At 62.2% G+C, this 17,022-nt stretch overlaps 1 protein-coding gene across 5 annotated transcripts in view; it reads left to right on the top strand.

Moving 5' to 3' along the window:
* The window catches only part of ADAMTSL2 (ADAMTS like 2), a 31,399-nt gene that overhangs the window by 1,804 nt on the left and 12,573 nt on the right, over nt 1-17,022 (top strand). For 2 of the 5 annotated variants that reach the window (XM_079111886.1, XM_079111889.1), the window contains exons 2-11: nt 66-156; nt 677-804; nt 1,577-1,652; nt 2,857-2,959; nt 3,673-3,818; nt 3,943-4,066; nt 6,274-6,354; nt 8,572-8,747; nt 13,086-13,431; nt 14,437-14,809. In XM_079111886.1, the coding sequence (XP_078968012.1) occupies nt 67-156; nt 677-804; nt 1,577-1,652; nt 2,857-2,959; nt 3,673-3,818; nt 3,943-4,066; nt 6,274-6,354; nt 8,572-8,747; nt 13,086-13,431; nt 14,437-14,809 (1,643 nt within the window). In that variant the 5' untranslated portion in view covers nt 66. The remainder of the gene's footprint in view (nt 1-65; nt 157-676; nt 805-1,576; nt 1,653-2,856; nt 2,960-3,672; nt 3,819-3,942; nt 4,067-6,273; nt 6,355-8,571; nt 8,748-13,085; nt 13,432-14,436; nt 14,810-17,022) is intronic. The other 3 variants (XM_079111887.1, XM_079111888.1, XM_079111890.1) reach the window with 3 other exon arrangements.

Genomic DNA, 17,022 nt, shown 5'->3' with positions numbered 1-17,022 from the left:
TTGGCTCCCTGGGGTCCTGGGTAAACCTGGAGGCCTTTTATCCAAAGCGGCGCCTTGCTTCCTAGGATGGACGGTGGACGGTGGTGCTCATGTTGGGCCTGGTGCCTGCTGGCCCTGGCAGCTGTGGCTGGAGGCGCAGCGTCCACTGAGGCCTCGGTGAGTAGGTGGTCATTGTCCAGGCCCCACACCACCCCCCAGGTGCTGTGTTCACTCCCAAACGAGATGACTTTGGAGGGGCTTTGTGACAGGTGTGGGGCATCTGCCTGTGTCCTAGAACCCCCAAGGCTCTCAGACACCTGTTCAGAGAGACAGTCAGACCAGCCCCTCAGCCAGGGCTCTGGCCACCACGTGTCAGGGTGCAGCTGAGGGTGGCTGGGCGCCTCCCCTCCAGCAAAGGCCTGGATCGGGGCGTGTGTGGGGTGGGCTTGTGTCCTGCAGATGCAGGCGGGGCCCGGCTGCTCAGAGGCAAGCGCATCTGCTGGGCAAGGCCTCTGGAGCTCACCACACCCCAGGATGTTCAGATCTTAAGACAGGACGTGGCCTGGCACCCAGAACACCTTGCAGACCTGAACTGCAAGACGCTGTCCGGCTGGCAGGATCCCTCAGGCCTAGGGTCAGGCCCGTCCTGCTGGGCACTTGAGCCCCTTGCTGACCGTCTGTGGGGACTCTCACCCAGGACAACAGCCTGGAGGGGGGTGCCGATGCCACCGCTTACTGGTGGGGGGAGTGGACCAAGTGGACGGCGTGTTCCCGCAGCTGCGGGGGTGGGGTGACGTCCCAGGAGCGACACTGCCTGCAGCAGAGGTGTGAGCTTGGCGGGGCTGCGGAGGGGCGGCGCATGGGTGGGGAAGCCTGGCAGGCCCGGCATCGGGGTGGGCAGCTGGGCCTGTGGCCTGGTGGCTCCCCTGTGGGGGGTCTCACGTTTGAGGTGGTCAGGATCAGTCTCCGCTGGCTGTTGTCAGGGACGAAGCTCCTACCGGATGCTACAGTTGTTAGAGCTTGCCATGCCCCAAGGTCCCAGGATGCCTCTCACGGGAAACGGGAGGGTTCCTAGGGCTTGTCATTGCGGGTGAGGCCCCTGGTCTCTTCTGAAGGTCCCAGCTGAATGGAACAGGCAGAAGCACAGTGAGGGACAATGAGCCTTCACTGTCAGGCAGACCTGGATTTGAATTTTTCCTCTGCTACTTTCTGGCTGTGACCTTGGGCAAGTCCCTTCACACCCCTGAGCACCAGTTTCCTCGTCTGTAGCCTGGGGTACTTGCTGAGCTCACCTATGCTTCTGAGCACACAGGGCACCATGTGTTCTGCGCATCAGCACAGTGCCTAGCGCGTGGCCAATGTGGTTGCCGTCATGGAGCCTGTGCAGTATGACCGTGTGCTGGGCTGGGGACCTAGGGGTGAATCAGACGTGGTCCTTGCCCAGGCCTGTGGGAGGGGCAGGAGTCAGGTGGGAGGGAGGAGTCCCCCGGGAATGCTGGGAATTCGGAGGTGCTGGAGGGCAGCGGCCCCCACTGAGGGGTGTTGGGGCCTACAGCTCCTGCCCCAGCTCTGGCTCAGCAGCCCACCTTCCTGCCAGGAGGAAGTCTGCCCCGGGTGCGGGCAACAGGACCTGCATGGGCACATCCAAGCGATACCAGCTCTGCCGAGTGCAGGTGAGGCTGCCCGCCCCCCACTTCCAGGCAGGTCCCACTTTGAGATGCTGTCTTGTCACCCTGGCCCTTGGACATCCCTCCTGGGCCTGCCGTTCCAGGAGAACCAGGGTGGGGCTGATGTCCAGGTTGAGACTGAGCTCCCTCGGGCTCAGACCTCTGTGTCACGCCCTCTGTCCACTGGCATGTGTGGGCAGTTGGACTTGCTGCTGCTCCCATGACTTCCAGGGGCCGAGGGCTGGGTTTCTGGCCACACTGGGGCACTCCCTGTGACATTTGTGGCCCAGGCGCTCCTGGGCAGACCTCGCGTGGCCTCCTCGTCCCCGCCTATGAGATGTCCCACTGCACTGCTGTTTGGGGCCTGTCCAGCTCCTGTCCCCCACAAGCTCCCTGCTGCTCCAGGTGTCCCCGGCCTCTGCCTCTTCCCAGCTTCAGGTTGGGAACCAGGGTGGTGGAGGCCAGGAAGGAGGTACTGCCTCTGGTCAGCCACAGAGTCTTCTCTCAGGGGCCAAAGTCAGTCTGAACACAAACACCTGCCTGTCCATGGGCAGCCGGGACATGGAGTGCAAATCTGGTTCCTTTGGGCAGATGGGCAGACCTGGACCAGGTGGGCAGAGCAGCTGGGGGTCCCCATGTGTGCACGGGCAGGGTGCCAGGGCAGGATACGGCCACAGCCTCTGCTGGCCTCCCTGGATGGCAGTCCTCCTGTGATGGTGCTGCCACTTGTGAGTTCCGATGGAGACCCCTCACGTATTCCAGGCCCAGCACAACTAAGCTGGCCCCTCAGACGAGGGTCTCCCTCTGCCGTGGGGGTCCTCGCCTGTGAAGTCCAGTCCCCTCTCCTGATTTGGTCCCCATGCGTGGCCAGCAAATGTGCCAGCCCAATTGTAGGTGCCTTGGTGACACCTGCAGAGGTGCAGATGGGGTCTGCCGAGGAAGGAGGGCAGGGAGGGGCAGCATAGGCAGGGCTGTGGGGCCCTTTCCCTCTGCCACGTGGCTGGGGGGAGGCCTGGCGACGGAGAGGGAAGGGTCATATCCAGAATGTGAGGAGGACCGTCACCCTAGGGTGGTGGGAGAGAGGGAGCCCCAATGAGGGCATGAGAGGCCCCTGTGGCTGTGTCCCTCAGGGACGTCCTGCTGCAGCCACTTCCTGCTCAGCCTGGACAAAGGTGCCCTCTGAGGCCAAGTCCCTCCTCTCCCTTCCCAGGAGTGTCCAGCAGACGGGAGGAGCTTCCGGGAGGAGCAGTGTGTCTCCTTCAACTCCCGCGTGTTCGACGGGCGGGCGTACCAGTGGAAGCCCCTGTACCCCGGTACTTGCAGCCCCGGGGACCCAACTTGCCAGGCAGAGGGTGGGGTGGCCTTTCTAGCCCCAGGAGTGAACCCGATGGGGGCAGTGGGGAAACTGAGGTCTGGAACAGGGGTCTTGGAGGTTCTGGGGGCAGCTGCAGAGCCAGGAGCACAGCCAAGTGCCCTGCTCCAAGGCCTGGAGGTCTCCTCCTCCTCACCCATGACATCACCCAGGACAGATGGCGGGACTGGGTTTCCTGCAGCCTGGCTTCCGAGGTCAGGACACTTCCCGCTTACTGGCTCCTGGTTTGGACAGGAACCAGCTAGACAACCCAAGCAGGGACTGGCCGTGGTCCCAGGTCCCACGGAGGCCTGTGGAGTGTAGTGGCCCTCTCCCTCTTGCTCTCTATCTGGGGGTGAGGGCTGGTTGTCCAGGTAACAGTGTAAATGAGTTGGCCTCTGCTGCTCCCTGGGAAAGTGCTGGCCCTGGATCTCAGGCATGGCCTCCACTCACAAGGAGGCAGAAGTCAGAAACCACGGCGCCTAGACTGGGCCCAACAATCTGCATCTTGGTCCATTCCTGCCTTCGAGACCCTGGACAGACCATTCTGCTCTCCAGACCTTGGTCTCCTCATCTGTTCAGTGGGGAGGGTGCTGTCTCAGCAGGAGGAAGAGGGGAAGACCTTTGAGTCCAGCACTCCCTGCCCACCCTGAGACCTTCTGGCTCGTCCCCCAGATGACTACGTCCACATCTCCAGCAAGCCATGCGACCTGCACTGCACTACGGTGGACGGCCAGCGGCAGCTCATGGTCCCTGCCCGTGATGGCACGTCCTGCAAGCTCACCGACCTGCGAGGGGTTTGCGTGTCTGGAAAATGTGAGGTTGTTAAACATTGTAGCAAAATACGCTGCTCTCACGTGCTGGCCACCAGCCCGCCGTCCCGGGCAGCGGTGGCCCCGACCGGGCTGCGGCGCCCTCCCATTGGCCATCCCCTGCTTCTTGCAGCCCATCGGCTGTGACGGGGTGCTCTTCTCCACCCACACACTGGACAAGTGCGGGGTCTGCCAGGGCGACGGGAGCAGCTGCACCCACGTGACGGGCAACTACCGCAAGGGCAACGCCCACCTCGGTGAGGGCAGGGCAGGGGTGCGGGGTGCTGGGTGCCACCCTGCCTCCAGCCTCCTGGGCACCTTCGGGCAAGTCTTTCCCTCTTGAGCCACCCGACTACCCACCAGGCCCAGGGCTGGCACCATACGGAGACCCTTCTGACCAGCACCTTCTGCGTGCCAGGGGGCATTTAGGGACCATCTCTGAGCTGGGAAGCAGCATGCAGAGAAGTGTGAATACCAACTAAAAAGAGGGAACTGAGGCACCAGTGCCAGCCTCAGAGCTGCTGCGGGAGGTGACTCTGGGCAGACTGGGTCCTGGGACCCAAGACTCAGAGGTTCCCCTCACCTGGGAATGGACCCCAGCCCAGAGTCCCCACCCCAGGAGTGCTTGAACTTCTTCAAAGCCATGTTTCATCCAACTCTGGCCTGGCTGGGGATCCGTGCATGTGACAGGCCTTTCTACTTTTGGACAGATGTCACTTGCATCACCAAGCCCCCTGGTTGGGGAGCTTGAAGCCCACTAAGCAGGTGGGGAAACTGAGGCCCAGAGTGGGCATTCCTGCTCAAGTTTCCCCAGTGAGGCTGGGTTAGGGCCACTAGTGGGTCCAGGGGGTTGAGGATGGTCCATCTGCACGAGGGGCAGCTGTGGAGTTAGTCCGTCTTCTAGAAGTTCCCTGGGGGGAGGGTGCTGGAGAGGGCGGGACTTGGACAAGCAGCCTAGGGCAGGGCATGCTGGACAGGGCTGGGGAAAGGAGGGGTGTCAGGCAGCACGGCCAGACTGGGGTGTGAATTATGCATGTTGAGCGCTCGCCAGGCGCGATGGGCAGAGGCCCCTGCCTTGGCAGCTTTGCTGTGGGAGGCCCGCACAGCGTTGGATGGTGCCTGACTCTCCCCTGCTCTCACAAACCTGCTTGCATGGCCTTCGGCTGGACCTGGGGCAGGGAGGCAGGGAGCCCACGGTCAGGCTGTGCGTCTGCTTCAGGGTCCCTAGGACATGCTGGGCACATCAGGCAGCCAGGCCCACAGACAGGAGGCACATCCAGAGGAACTCCCCACCGGGAAGGGGCAGGAATGGTCCCAGCTAAGTCTGCTGGATGCCTGGGACTGGTAGGGCACTGAATCAGGTCTGGCACACGTTAACTCCTTCATGCCTGGTGACATCGCTCCACGGTGGGCAGAATTGCCACTGCTGCTCAAAGCTGCCAAGACAGGCACAGGTGGCAACACGGCCCCAGCGCAGTCCCTTAGCCACAGGGCTGAGCTGGGTCTGACGGAGTCCCTTGCTCCCTGGACCCCAGAGTGCCCACTGAGAAGCATGGGTCGCCAGAACCTTCAGGGACCTGTACGGTGAGGGTGGATCTGGGGGGATGGGCAAGGACTAGCTCACAGGAGCTGCTCACCCAACTGCAGAGGCACGTGGACTCTGCCGCTCCCCACAGGAAACCCAGGACAGAGTGCCAACCACCATTCAGCAGGACCTGAATTTCTGGGACCCCTGGCTCCCAGGCCGACTCCCCTGTCCAAGGGTCGTTCAATCTCTCCTTGTCCTCACAGGCTTTGCTCCCACGGCCCCCACCCCAGACCCTCAGTCCCTGGGTGGTCTGGAGGACTCTGTGGCTCCACCCCACCTGACTGGGGGCAGACTGAGCTGCCAAGGGTGCCCATGCCCAGCTGCGTGGGCTGCGGGCCGCAGGGTCCACGGGGGCCTTTCTCTGCCTTCCCCCCATCTCCACACGGCCAGCCCTGGATCCGTGCGGTGCTGTGACAAGATGGGGTCTAACAATAATGCTGCAACAGCCGGAGCCCGGGGAGCTCACAGTGCCTCCCAGAGGAGACGGTGCTGACCCTGGGTGCAGATGAGGAGGCCCAGCGGCAGCGAGACCCAAGCCCATGGGCTCCAATGCATTTAGGGTCCCTGAAGTCCACAGAGTACCTAGGGAGGGGCTGGAGTGGGCACCAACGAGGATAGGGCTGGCCTGTGGCCTCGGTGGGAACAGGTGGCTGGGTCATGGGCCCGACAGGAGGCTCAGCCTTGGGGACAGCATAGAGCATTTCGGCAGGGTCCAGGGGAGCCCACATATCTGTAGGAGTGGGCCTGCCCCTAGACAGCGGCCCTCACCTGCCAGCAGCTGCCTCTAGGGGTGACTTTCCTCTGGAGAGGTGACGCTGGCCTGCCGGGCCCTTGCTCTAGCCAGTGGCTGGCTCACTGCTGTCCATTTGCCTCCAGGTTACTCTCTGGTGACACATATCCCAGCTGGTGCCCGGGACATCCAGATTGTGGAGAGGAAGAAGTCTGCTGATGTGCTGGGTGAGCCATGGGGCAGGTGGGCAGTGTCTGCGGGTGGGGAAGGGGCACCTGGCCCTGGACGCCTTCCTTTGGGAGAGGGATGGATGAGCAGCGTGGCCCCAGAGCCAGGGTGGCAGCTGCTGTGGGGTTCCTGGGAAAGCTGGCCCCTCCCTCATGTGTACAAGGTTTTGCACTCAGAGCTGCTGGACCAGCGACAGGGTGTGGCATCGGGTGGTGGGATTCCCTGTCACTAGAGAGCCTGACCCAGACACAGTTGGGGTGCTGGAGGTGGAGTCCCTGCAGGGTGCAAGGAGTGAGGCTCAGGCGGTGTCAGGTCAGGTAGGGCTGATAGGAGGAAGGTAGCCAGACCAGAGTCATGAGGGACAGAGAAGCAGGGATGGGATCGAGCCCAGGCCGGGGCCTCGTGCGGTTCTGCCCCCCTCAGCCTCCAGTGGGGAGCTGGGCTTGGAGGGGTGCCCCTGCCTTGAGGAATGTGTGAGCTATTGCAGAGTGTCCAGGTGGTGAGGCCCTGTCTTGGTGACAGGTTTTGGATGGACTCTCTGTGAGATTGGAGGCACCACCTGGCAACGTGTCATGTTCACAACCCCAGGTGGCAGACTGAGGCCCTTGTGCCAAGGCAGGCAGGTGCCGATACCCATGAACCACCCTGCCCTAGGCCCAGGCTGTGTCAGGAGCTGCTCCCTAGCACAGGCCCAGCCCCATCCTGACCTGTGCTCCCTCCTCCCCCGGCCTCCCCTCCCACACCTCAGAGTGACAGCCAGGACTCTAGAGGATGCTGGGAAGGGGAGAGGCTTTGCTCGAAGTTCTCAGCCTGGGATCCAGCCTAGCCCCGCCTGCCGCTGCCCAGATGCCCCAGGCTGGCACTCAGTGCAGCCCTGGGGAAGGAGCATCCAGTCCCTGCTGGTCTGCAGCTGCTGGCTCCAGGTGCCACCATCCTAGGGGCTGCTCTGGACTGAGCCCGGGAGCTGGGCCCCTCGCCAGGCAGTTGCTCTGTCATCCACTGGCTTGGGGGAGTGGCCGGCCAGGACAGGCTGTGTTCTCTGAGCTGGCTGCAAAGCTCTCATTCTTGAAACAGAGTCGTGGAGACGCCAAGAGCGGCCTTGGAGAGCTGGGGAGCCACAGGAAGGAAGGTCCTCACTGTCAGGAAATAGGCTCTGGACGCGGGCCCCAGCTGAACCGGGGCTCGTACCTGGAAGCCGAGCGGAGACAGCCAGGCCTTGGCAGAGCTTGGACCCCACGTCACTTTCCGAGGTGGTCACGTTCAGGGTGCTCTTGAGGCAGACGTGCCTCTTGTTGCATCTGTCAGATCACAAACTCCTTGCCCTGGCTGCTCTGCTCAGATTGCATCAGCGGCTTTGGAAGCTGCTGTCCTCTGGCAGGCCAGTTCCTGGAACCGGCTTTAAGGACACCCTTTGGAAGACAGAGTGTCCCCGAGTGCTAAGTCTGCCTCCTCCCTCAGCCTCTGCTCAGCCTCCCAGCCCCAGGGAGGACCAGGTCCACGCAGGCGGTCCCTTGGCCTCGGAGCAACAGGGAGACAGGCTGCCGGGGGCGTCGTGAGCACATTCCTCTGCCCTGAGCTTCCAGCTGGCTCTAACCAGGCCCTGGGAGTGTCCATCCACACCTATCTCAGGGAGAGGGTGACAGAATGTGCCCAGGCTGCCCTCTGGCCTGCTTGGGCCCTAGGAGGCCTCAGCTTGGCCTGGCTGGACAGGCTGGTCAGATAGTCAGCGGGATAGTATTGCTCCCTTGAGAGGGCACTGCTAGGCAGCTTGGTGTGGTCCCTAGGAAGGGCTTGGTGGACAGCATCTGTGCCACCTAGGCCAGGGCTGTAATGTCCCTCACTGTGGGCACTGAGGTCCCCTTCTCATCACCCAGACTAGAAGCCCCTCAGCTCCTCAACGGCAGTCGGAAGAATAGGTCCCGGGCGTCTCTGGCTGGTGATCCAGCCGTCCCAACCAGTCTGTGGTGTTTATTTCAGGCTGATAGGAAAGTTCATATGCACCTCTTCAGCAATTGCTGGCCAGGGACATGTGCTGGCCACAGTGCCTGTCTGATCTTCCAGGTGACGTTGAGCTTCATGTCTCTGTGGCATTTAGGGAGAGCGAGTGGGTGGGGGAGGACTGGCAGTGCTTCCTTGAGTGGTGCCAGCCCCCCAGCCCTCAGTCCTCCCTGCTGCCCCTCCCTTGGCCCACGTGACTGGGTGGCTTTGCCTTTCAGCTCTTGCTGATGAAGCTGGCTTCTACTTCTTCAATGGCAACTACAAGGTGGACAGCCCCAAGAACTTCAACATCGCGGGCACCGTGGTCAAGTACCGGCGGCCCATGGATGTCTACGAGACGGGCATCGAGTACATTGTGGCGCAGGGGCCCACCAACCAGGGTCTGAATGTCATGGTGCGTGTGCCTCAGGAGGTGCAGAGTACAGGGACTGGGGGGCTTCTCCTCAGAGTCCACAGGCAAGGGCTGTGGGCCAGGGGCCTCCATGGTCTCGCCAAGTTACACACATGGTGCCCTGCAGGTGCTTGGGTGGGGCCTCCTTCCCTCAGTCACTGAGTTACTTACTCACTTGTCTCCTCCCTAATTCCCTCCCTCATTTAGTTCATTCACTTAGCCTCTCATCAACTCATCAACCCATTCACCCCTGCACTTGCCACCTCAACCGCATGCTCTCACTCACTTTCCTGTGTAACCACTCATCCACCCACCCATCCACCCACCCATCCACCCACCCATCCACCTACTCATCCACCCACCCATCCACCCACCCATCCACCCACCCATCCACCCACCCATCCACCTACTCATCCACCCACCCATCCACCCACCCATCCACCTACTCATCCACCCACCCATCCACCCACCCATCCACCCACCCATCCACCTACTCATCCACCCACCCATCCACCCACCCATCCACCTACTCATCCACCCACCCATCCACCCACCCATCCACCTACTCATCCACCCACCCATCCACCCACCCATCCACCTACTCATCCATCCATCTATCCACCCACCCATCCACCTACTCATCCACCCACCCATCCACCCACCCATCCACCCACCCATCCACCTACTCATCCACCCACCCATCCACCCACCCATCCACCTACTCATCCACCCACCCATCCACCCACCCATCCACCTACTCATCCACCCACCTATCTATCCATCCACCCATCTACCCACCCACCCAACCACCCACTCATCCTTCCATCCACCCACCTACCCACCCACCCATCCTTCCATCCACCCACCTACCCACCCACCCATCCACCCACCTATCCAGCCATCCATCCATCCCATCATTCCCCATCCTTCCATCATCTACCCACCCATCCATCCATCCATCCCCCGGTCATCCATTCAGCACTGCTGCACTTTCCTTGCAGACTGGCGCTATGGGCAGTGCCTGTGCCAATCCATTCTCTGGTCATCAGGAGCTTCATAGGGAGCTAAGGCTGGATCCATGCTCACTCCACAGTTGAGGGCTTTCTTCCCCCACCTAGTTCCATACTGCTCCCCAAGTCCTGCTCAGGTCCCCAGACTGGGGGACCAGAGCAGTTCTTGTAGCCCCTGGCTCCCCTGGATGCTTTGGGACTGGTTCAGGGTCCAAACAGTGGGCAGGGAGTTTGGCCTGTGTGCACTGTTTGCCATGGGTTTCCCATGGCTGGCTTCTGGAGGTGAGAGTGAGTCATTGCAGCTTGGCATTGAGGACTTGTCCCTGACACCAGGTAGCACTGGGATGGGAGGCTGTGGGCTCCTTAGGGCTCCAGCCTTTGGGGGGCTGCAGGAATGCAGCCCCCCACCCTCAGCCTCTGGCTTTTCTCAACCCACCATGACCAGTTTTCATGGCCTCACGTTGCAGGTGCAGGAATGGCACAGGGAGGCCAGCGACTTGCCCAGTGATGGACGCACGGGCAGCATTCCTGGGTCCAAGGCAGCTGTGCTCCACAGGAGGCATCTCTAATCAGGGTGCCCCAACTGCATTTAGGCTGAGGAGCTTCCCTGTAAGGCCCAGACTCTCACGGGTTCCCGTATTTCTGTGCCTGTGCTGGCCTGGCCTTTCCTGGAGCCTACCTGAGGCAGACTGGCCTCTGGCTGGAGGGACGGTGTCATGGGCCAGGGTCCCCAGAAACAGGCTCTACTTGGAGGTGCCATGCAGGAGCACTGGGGAGGGTCTCGGGAGCAGCACCAGAGGGAAGGGTTGGCTCAGGTTGGTGGACAGAGCTGAGGGCCACCATGTGGGCCCATCCTCCAGGTCAGCATGCACTTGAGCGGGGGCTTTGTGTAGTTGCTGGGTGCAGCTGTCCCTAGGGAGGGGGTGACCTTGGGCAGAGTTCCCTCTGGCTGAGAGGACTGCCTGGGTTGGACTCAACTGTTCTTGGCCCCTGCAGGTAGGCCACTGAAGGGTACGGGCAAGGCACACCTGGGCAGCCACTGTGGCCCACCTTGCCCTGCTGGACCCGCTGTTTCTTGTGAGCTCCCTCTTCAGGGAATGCTCCTGTCCAGCTCCAGCTGGGTTTCCTGGGGCCTTCAGGAGGAAGGTCAGCGGGATAAACTGCAGTTGGCCTGGGGCCCGCCACCAGTGCTGCTGCTTCCCTCTTCCCCACCTGCTTCGTAACCCCCGACCCACGGCCAGCACCTCTACCAGTATTGATGACTTTCCTAGGTCATCAATTTCCCCGCTAGGTCAATGGCCACACCCACTCAACCTGAGGCCTCACTCATCCGCTCTACCAAGGGGCCATACTGTCACAAGGCTGCAGGGGCTGCTGCTCGTGCTCCACCAAGCTCTGAGGACAGAGGCGCTGTCCCATTACCGAAGGAGCAAACGGCAGGACTCAGTGCGAGCTCGCACGGTCAAGGGCAGGGATGGTTCTTGGGGTCCCTAGCTGGCGATGGCAACCTGGACCCTGGTTTTAGAATGTGCACCCGCCTCTGCAGGGAACTGCCGACCCAGTCAACAGCTGTCGGCCCTTGGGGGAGGAAGCGGGGAATCATGGCCACACAGGCTTGTGGGGCCTTCCTGGGGCTGGGCTACTCATCCACTCGGTAGGTTCTGCCTGTGAACTGCTCAGCCAGCAGGAAGCCTGACACCCCGCAGGGCAGTGGCCCTGCTCCCCACACCAGGTTTCTTCTGGGTGAACAGATGGAGCCAGGCCTTTCTGTCCCTGGGTCCGTCTCCAAGGGGCCCTTTGTTCTGTTAGCCACATCAAAGGTCTCGGTGGGCCAGGCTCCTGCCAACTGCCTTTACTGTTTCAGGACCCGGTCACCTCCACGGCTGCTGGGGTTGTCATGGCTTCTCTTGCCACCTGCCCTGGCCTGGGGGACACCGAGCCTGTTCTCCAGGTGACGCGGGTGTCATTTCCCATTGTGTTTCTTTTCACTCCTGTGCAAACAATGTCCTCCAGGCCTTCCAGCAGAAGGTGGTCACCTGGTGTGTTGTCCAGTCTCTGGACTGTCCCTCCCTGATCTGCCACAGCTTGGGCACTTCCTCCTTGTGTGGGAGCCCCTGGGTAGCCCATCAGCGTGTTGTCCCTTGGGTGCGACAGTGCTCCCGGTAGCTCCTGCCCTGGTTTTGAGAGTCCATGGGTGACCAGTTCCTTCTCTGGACTTCTCTGAGGGGGTGAGGATGGGCTTGACCTCAGGCTGTTGGTCTGGAGGCCTGGAGAGGAGGCTGGGCCAGGTCCTGGGTCCTGAAGGTAGCCCATCACTCAGTGAGTGCTCTGGCCTTCACAGGGAACGGGCCCTCTGGTTCCCAGGGTCCAAGGGAATCCACGAGTCCCAGCATCTTGAGTCCGCTCCCCTTACCCCAAGTCCTGGGGTCCCTCTCCCAGTCCGATGCTGCCCGTGGCGTAGGAGAAGGCGGGGCGAGAAGACGCCTCTCGGGTTTCCGGTTTCTCCACCCAGGAGCTGCAGGAGCAAGAGCTCCCTCGTGGGTCTCCAGGGTGTCCCCCAGCCGGTGAGATCCAGCTGCCCCAGCCAACCCCAAAACTTTGAAGTGCTGCCCACAGTGTACTTTCTCCCGCGGGAGCCCTCTCCCGGGGCTTGGCGGCCTCCAGGGACCTCCTTGCTCTGTGCATGCCCAGGCAGGCCTGTGGCCCCCGTGGCCAGGCAATGGATGCTGCTCCTGAGTCTGTCCTGGAGTCTGCTTCCAAGGACCACTCTGCATTTCAGGGAGGACTCTGGGCAAAGGCTGTGAAGACCGTCCTGGGGGAGGTGCAGGAGCTTCTGCTGGGGGCGAGGAAGCCGCCACCCAGTCTCCACAGAGGCCTTGGCGGGAAGCCGCCACCCAGTCTCCACAGAGGCCTCGGCCGTCCTACAGGAGCTCTGTGTCTCTGGCCCTTTAGGGCCATCCCAAAGTGGGTGGGACTGTGCCTTTGCATCCTCCATGGCCTGCCCTGGGGGTCCGGGGAGAAGGCCCATGGGGTAGCTCATTCTTATAGCTCTGGGTCTCTGCTCCACAGTGATGCCAAGGTGCAGGTTGGGCTTCACCCAGGTGCTAAGGTCCCACCTTTGATACCTAAAGGTCCTAGACATAGACAGTGCCCATCACCAAGGAGGACGGCGCCTGCTGCCCTGCCCTGGGACAGCACTGCCCAGGCCTTGGGGAAGACAGTGTGCTTGGGGCAACCCGATGCCCTGGGGACCAGGGCCACCGGGTCCCGAAGGGCGTGTGGCAAGGGGCCACAGGGAGCGGAGAGGAGCTGGGCGTGCTTCCCTTTGCAGGTGTGGAATCAGAACGGCAAGAGCCCGTCCATCACCTTCGAGTACACGCTGCTGCAGCCTCACGCGCACAGCCGGCAGCAGCCCCTCTACTTCAGCTTCCCCGGACCCGCCTCGGCCAGTGCGGAGAGCCAGGAGCTGGGTGCCGGGCGGCTGGGCTTCGCGCGGCAGAATGGCTCGCTCTACAGCCAGGCCTCTGCGCAGCAGCTGGGCCTGGGCAACGGGTTGTTCAGCGCCACGGGCCCCGCGGTGGAGCTGGGCCTGCGCAGGGGTCAGGAGACCAACGAGGTGTGCGAGCCGGCCAGTGGCGGGACGTGCGAGGGGCCCCTGAGGGGCGAGGGCTTCCAAGGTAACAAGAGGGACATGGGGGTGGGGGTCTCTGGGGACAGACCCTGGGCCAGGGCCTTCAGCAGAGATGCAGGTTACCCACACCCACTCTGGGCCCACCCAGTGCTGAGGACGCACCTGTCCTGAGCATGCACGTTCTTCAGAGCCCGCGGCCCTTCCTCAGGACCCGCCTGGGCTCCCGGATTCTCAGACCTTCAGTCCTCTGCATGGAACGGTGCTGTGCTTGCACGGGTCACCCGCGGGTGCCCTGGTGCTGTGGGTCCTTGGCACGAGATGGTGCCTGTGCCGTGCTAATGGGGGCCGCTCTGTGCCTAGAGCGTGCCTGCTCCTGTTCAGTGCAGACGCCGTGTCCTCCAGGCACTTTTGACCACAGCTTATTTATTCTGAGGACGTGGGACCCACAGTGCCGGGCCTGGCTGTAGATGGGTGCTCACCTGGGTCTGACAGAGGAGAGCACTGAGGCTCAGGGACAGGAAGTGGTCTGGCTCAGTCACTGCACCCACCCCACAAGGAGCTCCAGTCTGCCCCGCAGCTCTCGAGGGGCGCTCGGGCCTCATCTCTGCAGATCCCACAGGCCTGCGGCTGCAGGTGCTTGCTGACTGGGGTGCAGTCCTCTCTCCTGCACCTGGGCTTTCACTCAGCCGTCTCCTCAGGGTCTCCGTGTCTCTGTGTGGCGAGGGCCCTCCCCAAGTCACTTCATGGGAGATTCTTAGCTGATTACACCTCCAGGGACCCTCTCTCCAAGCCAGATCACATGCTGAGGTTCCAGGGGGGCTGGACTTTGAGGGACACTCTCCAACCCTCTGCGGAAGCCACCAGGGGCCCCTCTGAAGAGATAATCTGGGCCAAAGTGTGTCTCGTTGGACAAACCTGCCTTCTGGGAACTTCCTAGTCTCGTTGCCCCAGAGGAACCCTCTTTTCATAGATGGTCTTTCACGTGCAGGATTTATAAGGGTAGCTGGGCATCAAGGTGAAAGTTGCAGACAGCCTGTCTCTCTCTCTTCAGACCATAACATCACGGGGACTGCTCTCTCGGGTGACAAGGATGACCAAGAGGTGGACACCCGTTTTACCTCGCAGGAGTTCCTCTCTGCCAATGCCATCTCCGACCAGCTCCTGGGCACAGGCTCTGACTCTAAGGGGTTCACCCTCAACGAGACCATGAACAGCATCTTCGTCCAGGGCGGCCCTCAGAGCCCCTCTGCCGACAGCCTCTATCTGGACTTCGGGGATAGTGAAGAGGCTGCCCCCAGCTTGGTCAACGGGTCCTACTTGGAGCTGAGCAGCGACAGGCTCTCTAATACCTCCTCTGAGGCCGCGTTCCCCAACGCCAGTGCCAGCCTCCCCCCTGCGGCCGGGAACAGGACCCACAAGGCTAGGTAGGTGGGCAGGAGGCACGTCCCTGCCCTGTCCAGGGCCCTCTGGGGGGGTCACTACAGGGGGTCTGACTCAAGGGCTGGGGACCTGCAAGTAAGTGGGAGAGAGCATCGCTTCTCAGGGTCCCTCAAGGCTGCTCTTGAATCCCAGCATGAGACCAGAGGCCTGGACAGAAGTGTGTCTTCCCCTAAAGTCAGGTTCCCGGGTCCCAAGTTGTCCCCAGCAATGACTGCCCAGGTGTTCCCGGCCCTGACTCCAGTCCATGGCACTGACACTGGGGACAGGAAGCTGAAAGTCCTGAGCATGGCCCTTGAGCCAGGGATGGCTCTTCATGCAGTCACAGGGCAGCATGTAGCGGCCACACCACCCTCAGCCTGAGGCTGCTGGGACTCGGAGAGGTAAGTGACGCCTCCGCTCTGAGGACCTGGGCCTGGTTCCACAGGGACAGCCATAGACACAGGCTCAAGCAGGCACCCAGGAGCCCTGGGTGCAGAGCTGCAGCTCAACCTCCACCGCGGCAGAGGAGGTGGGGGTCCAGGGCTCCTCACTGAGGGGCAGACCCGGGAATCAGGCACTAGGGCAGGCTGGGCTGCAGCAGTGATGGGCCTGGCCCCAGAGTCTAGCCGTAGCTGGGGACAAGTGAGTAGACAAGGCTGGGAATGCCTGGGCAGTGAGGGGTGGGGACCCCTGGACAGTCAGGGCTGGGGACACCTGGGCAGTCAGGGCTGGGGACACCTGGCCAGTCAGGGCTGGGGACACCTGGGCAGTCAGGGCTGGGACACCTGGGCAGTCAGAGGTGGGACCCCTGGACAGTCAGGGCTGGGACACCTGGGCAGTCAGGGCTGGGGACTCCTGGGCAGTCAGGGCTGGGGACACCTGGGCAGTCAGGGCTGGGGACTCCTGGGCAGTCAGGGCTGGGACACCTGGGCAGTCAGAGGTGGGACCCCTGGACAGTCAGGGCTGGGACACCTGGGCAGTCAGGGCTGGGACACCTGGGCAGTCAGGGCTGAGACCCCTGGACAGTCAGGGCTGGGCCTGGGGGCCTGAGATCAGGATCCTCTGTGTCAGGGCTGACTGTAGCTGGTAGCCCCAACCTGAGGTGCTGGTGCTGGAGGGCAGGCCCTGGTGATAAGCTCCTGGGCTGAGGTGGCCACCCTGCAGGTGCAGGGCTTCTCAGAAGCCCAGGAGGGCAGTGAGGCTGGTCAACCTCTGGAGCCAGGCGTAGGCATGGGCAGGCAGGGACAGGAAGTGGGCCGAGCCACTGGCTTTCACCTTGTTTTCTGGCAGCCCAACCAGACCTCAACTTTAGAACCCCAGCAGGGCCCATGGTGCTGAGATCAAGGTCCTTGAAACTGGGGGACTGGGTTTGGTGGGAGACTTGGGGGTCACTTTTGGAGTGATGGGTTTTTGGTACCCCCTTACCCACTGCAGGGGTCAGGGTGGCCAAACCAGCTTCCCAGGAGCCAGGAGCTCTGGGCGACTTCTCACCCTGAGACACCCCAGGCATGACTGGCAGGCTCTGCGGGGGGCTCCTCTGCGAGGGGCTCCTCTGTGGTGTGGAACCTTCTCTGGCTGCCCCTCCTCCCACCCAGCCGCATAGGTTGCCTGCTCCCTGTGACAGTTTTAGGGCCTGGGGCCTCTGCCTGCTCAGCAGGACTTGGTGACTGTTAGGGAGTGGCAGACTTTGCCTTGGGGATGCAGGATCTGAGTCCAAGCATGGCTCATGGGCAGAGAGGAGGAGGGCCAGGGTCGGAAGGCACCTGCCTGTATGACCTGGCCAGTCCCTCTGGGCTCCTGGCCCCTCCTCCCCTCCCAGGGTGGGCAGCGATTATAGCACAGTAAGGGCTCACTATATAGTAATGAACTGAGCCTCTAAGGCTTCCAGGAAGTGTGGCTCAGGACGGTGAAGGTGGCCAGCTGTCTGGTGCCCACGCCCTCTGGGCAGGTTTATCAGGATGGCACAGAGACCCCTCTTTAATTCGGCTCACCCCTCAGAAAATGCAGGCTGCAGGAGCTGGACGTGTCCCTGCCCTCCCCTGGGCTCAGTTCCCTCCCTCTCTGAGGGGCTTGTCAGGGGTCCCTGCTCACAGCACAAGCTCCTGGGTCCTTAGCATTTCCAAGAGCCTCTCCCGCTGTGGTGTTGAGTCTAACCCGACCCCTCAGCCCCACGGGGTGGATTGGATTCCCGGCGCCTGTTGATAAAATAGGTTGTCAG

This window comes from Sciurus vulgaris (genome assembly GCF_902686455.1).
Source record: "Sciurus vulgaris genome assembly, chromosome: 15".
Classification (NCBI taxonomy): domain Eukaryota; kingdom Metazoa; phylum Chordata; class Mammalia; order Rodentia; family Sciuridae; genus Sciurus; species Sciurus vulgaris.
The sequence above is the reverse complement of the archived record's forward strand: the minus strand, read 5'-3'. Positions and strand labels throughout refer to the sequence as shown.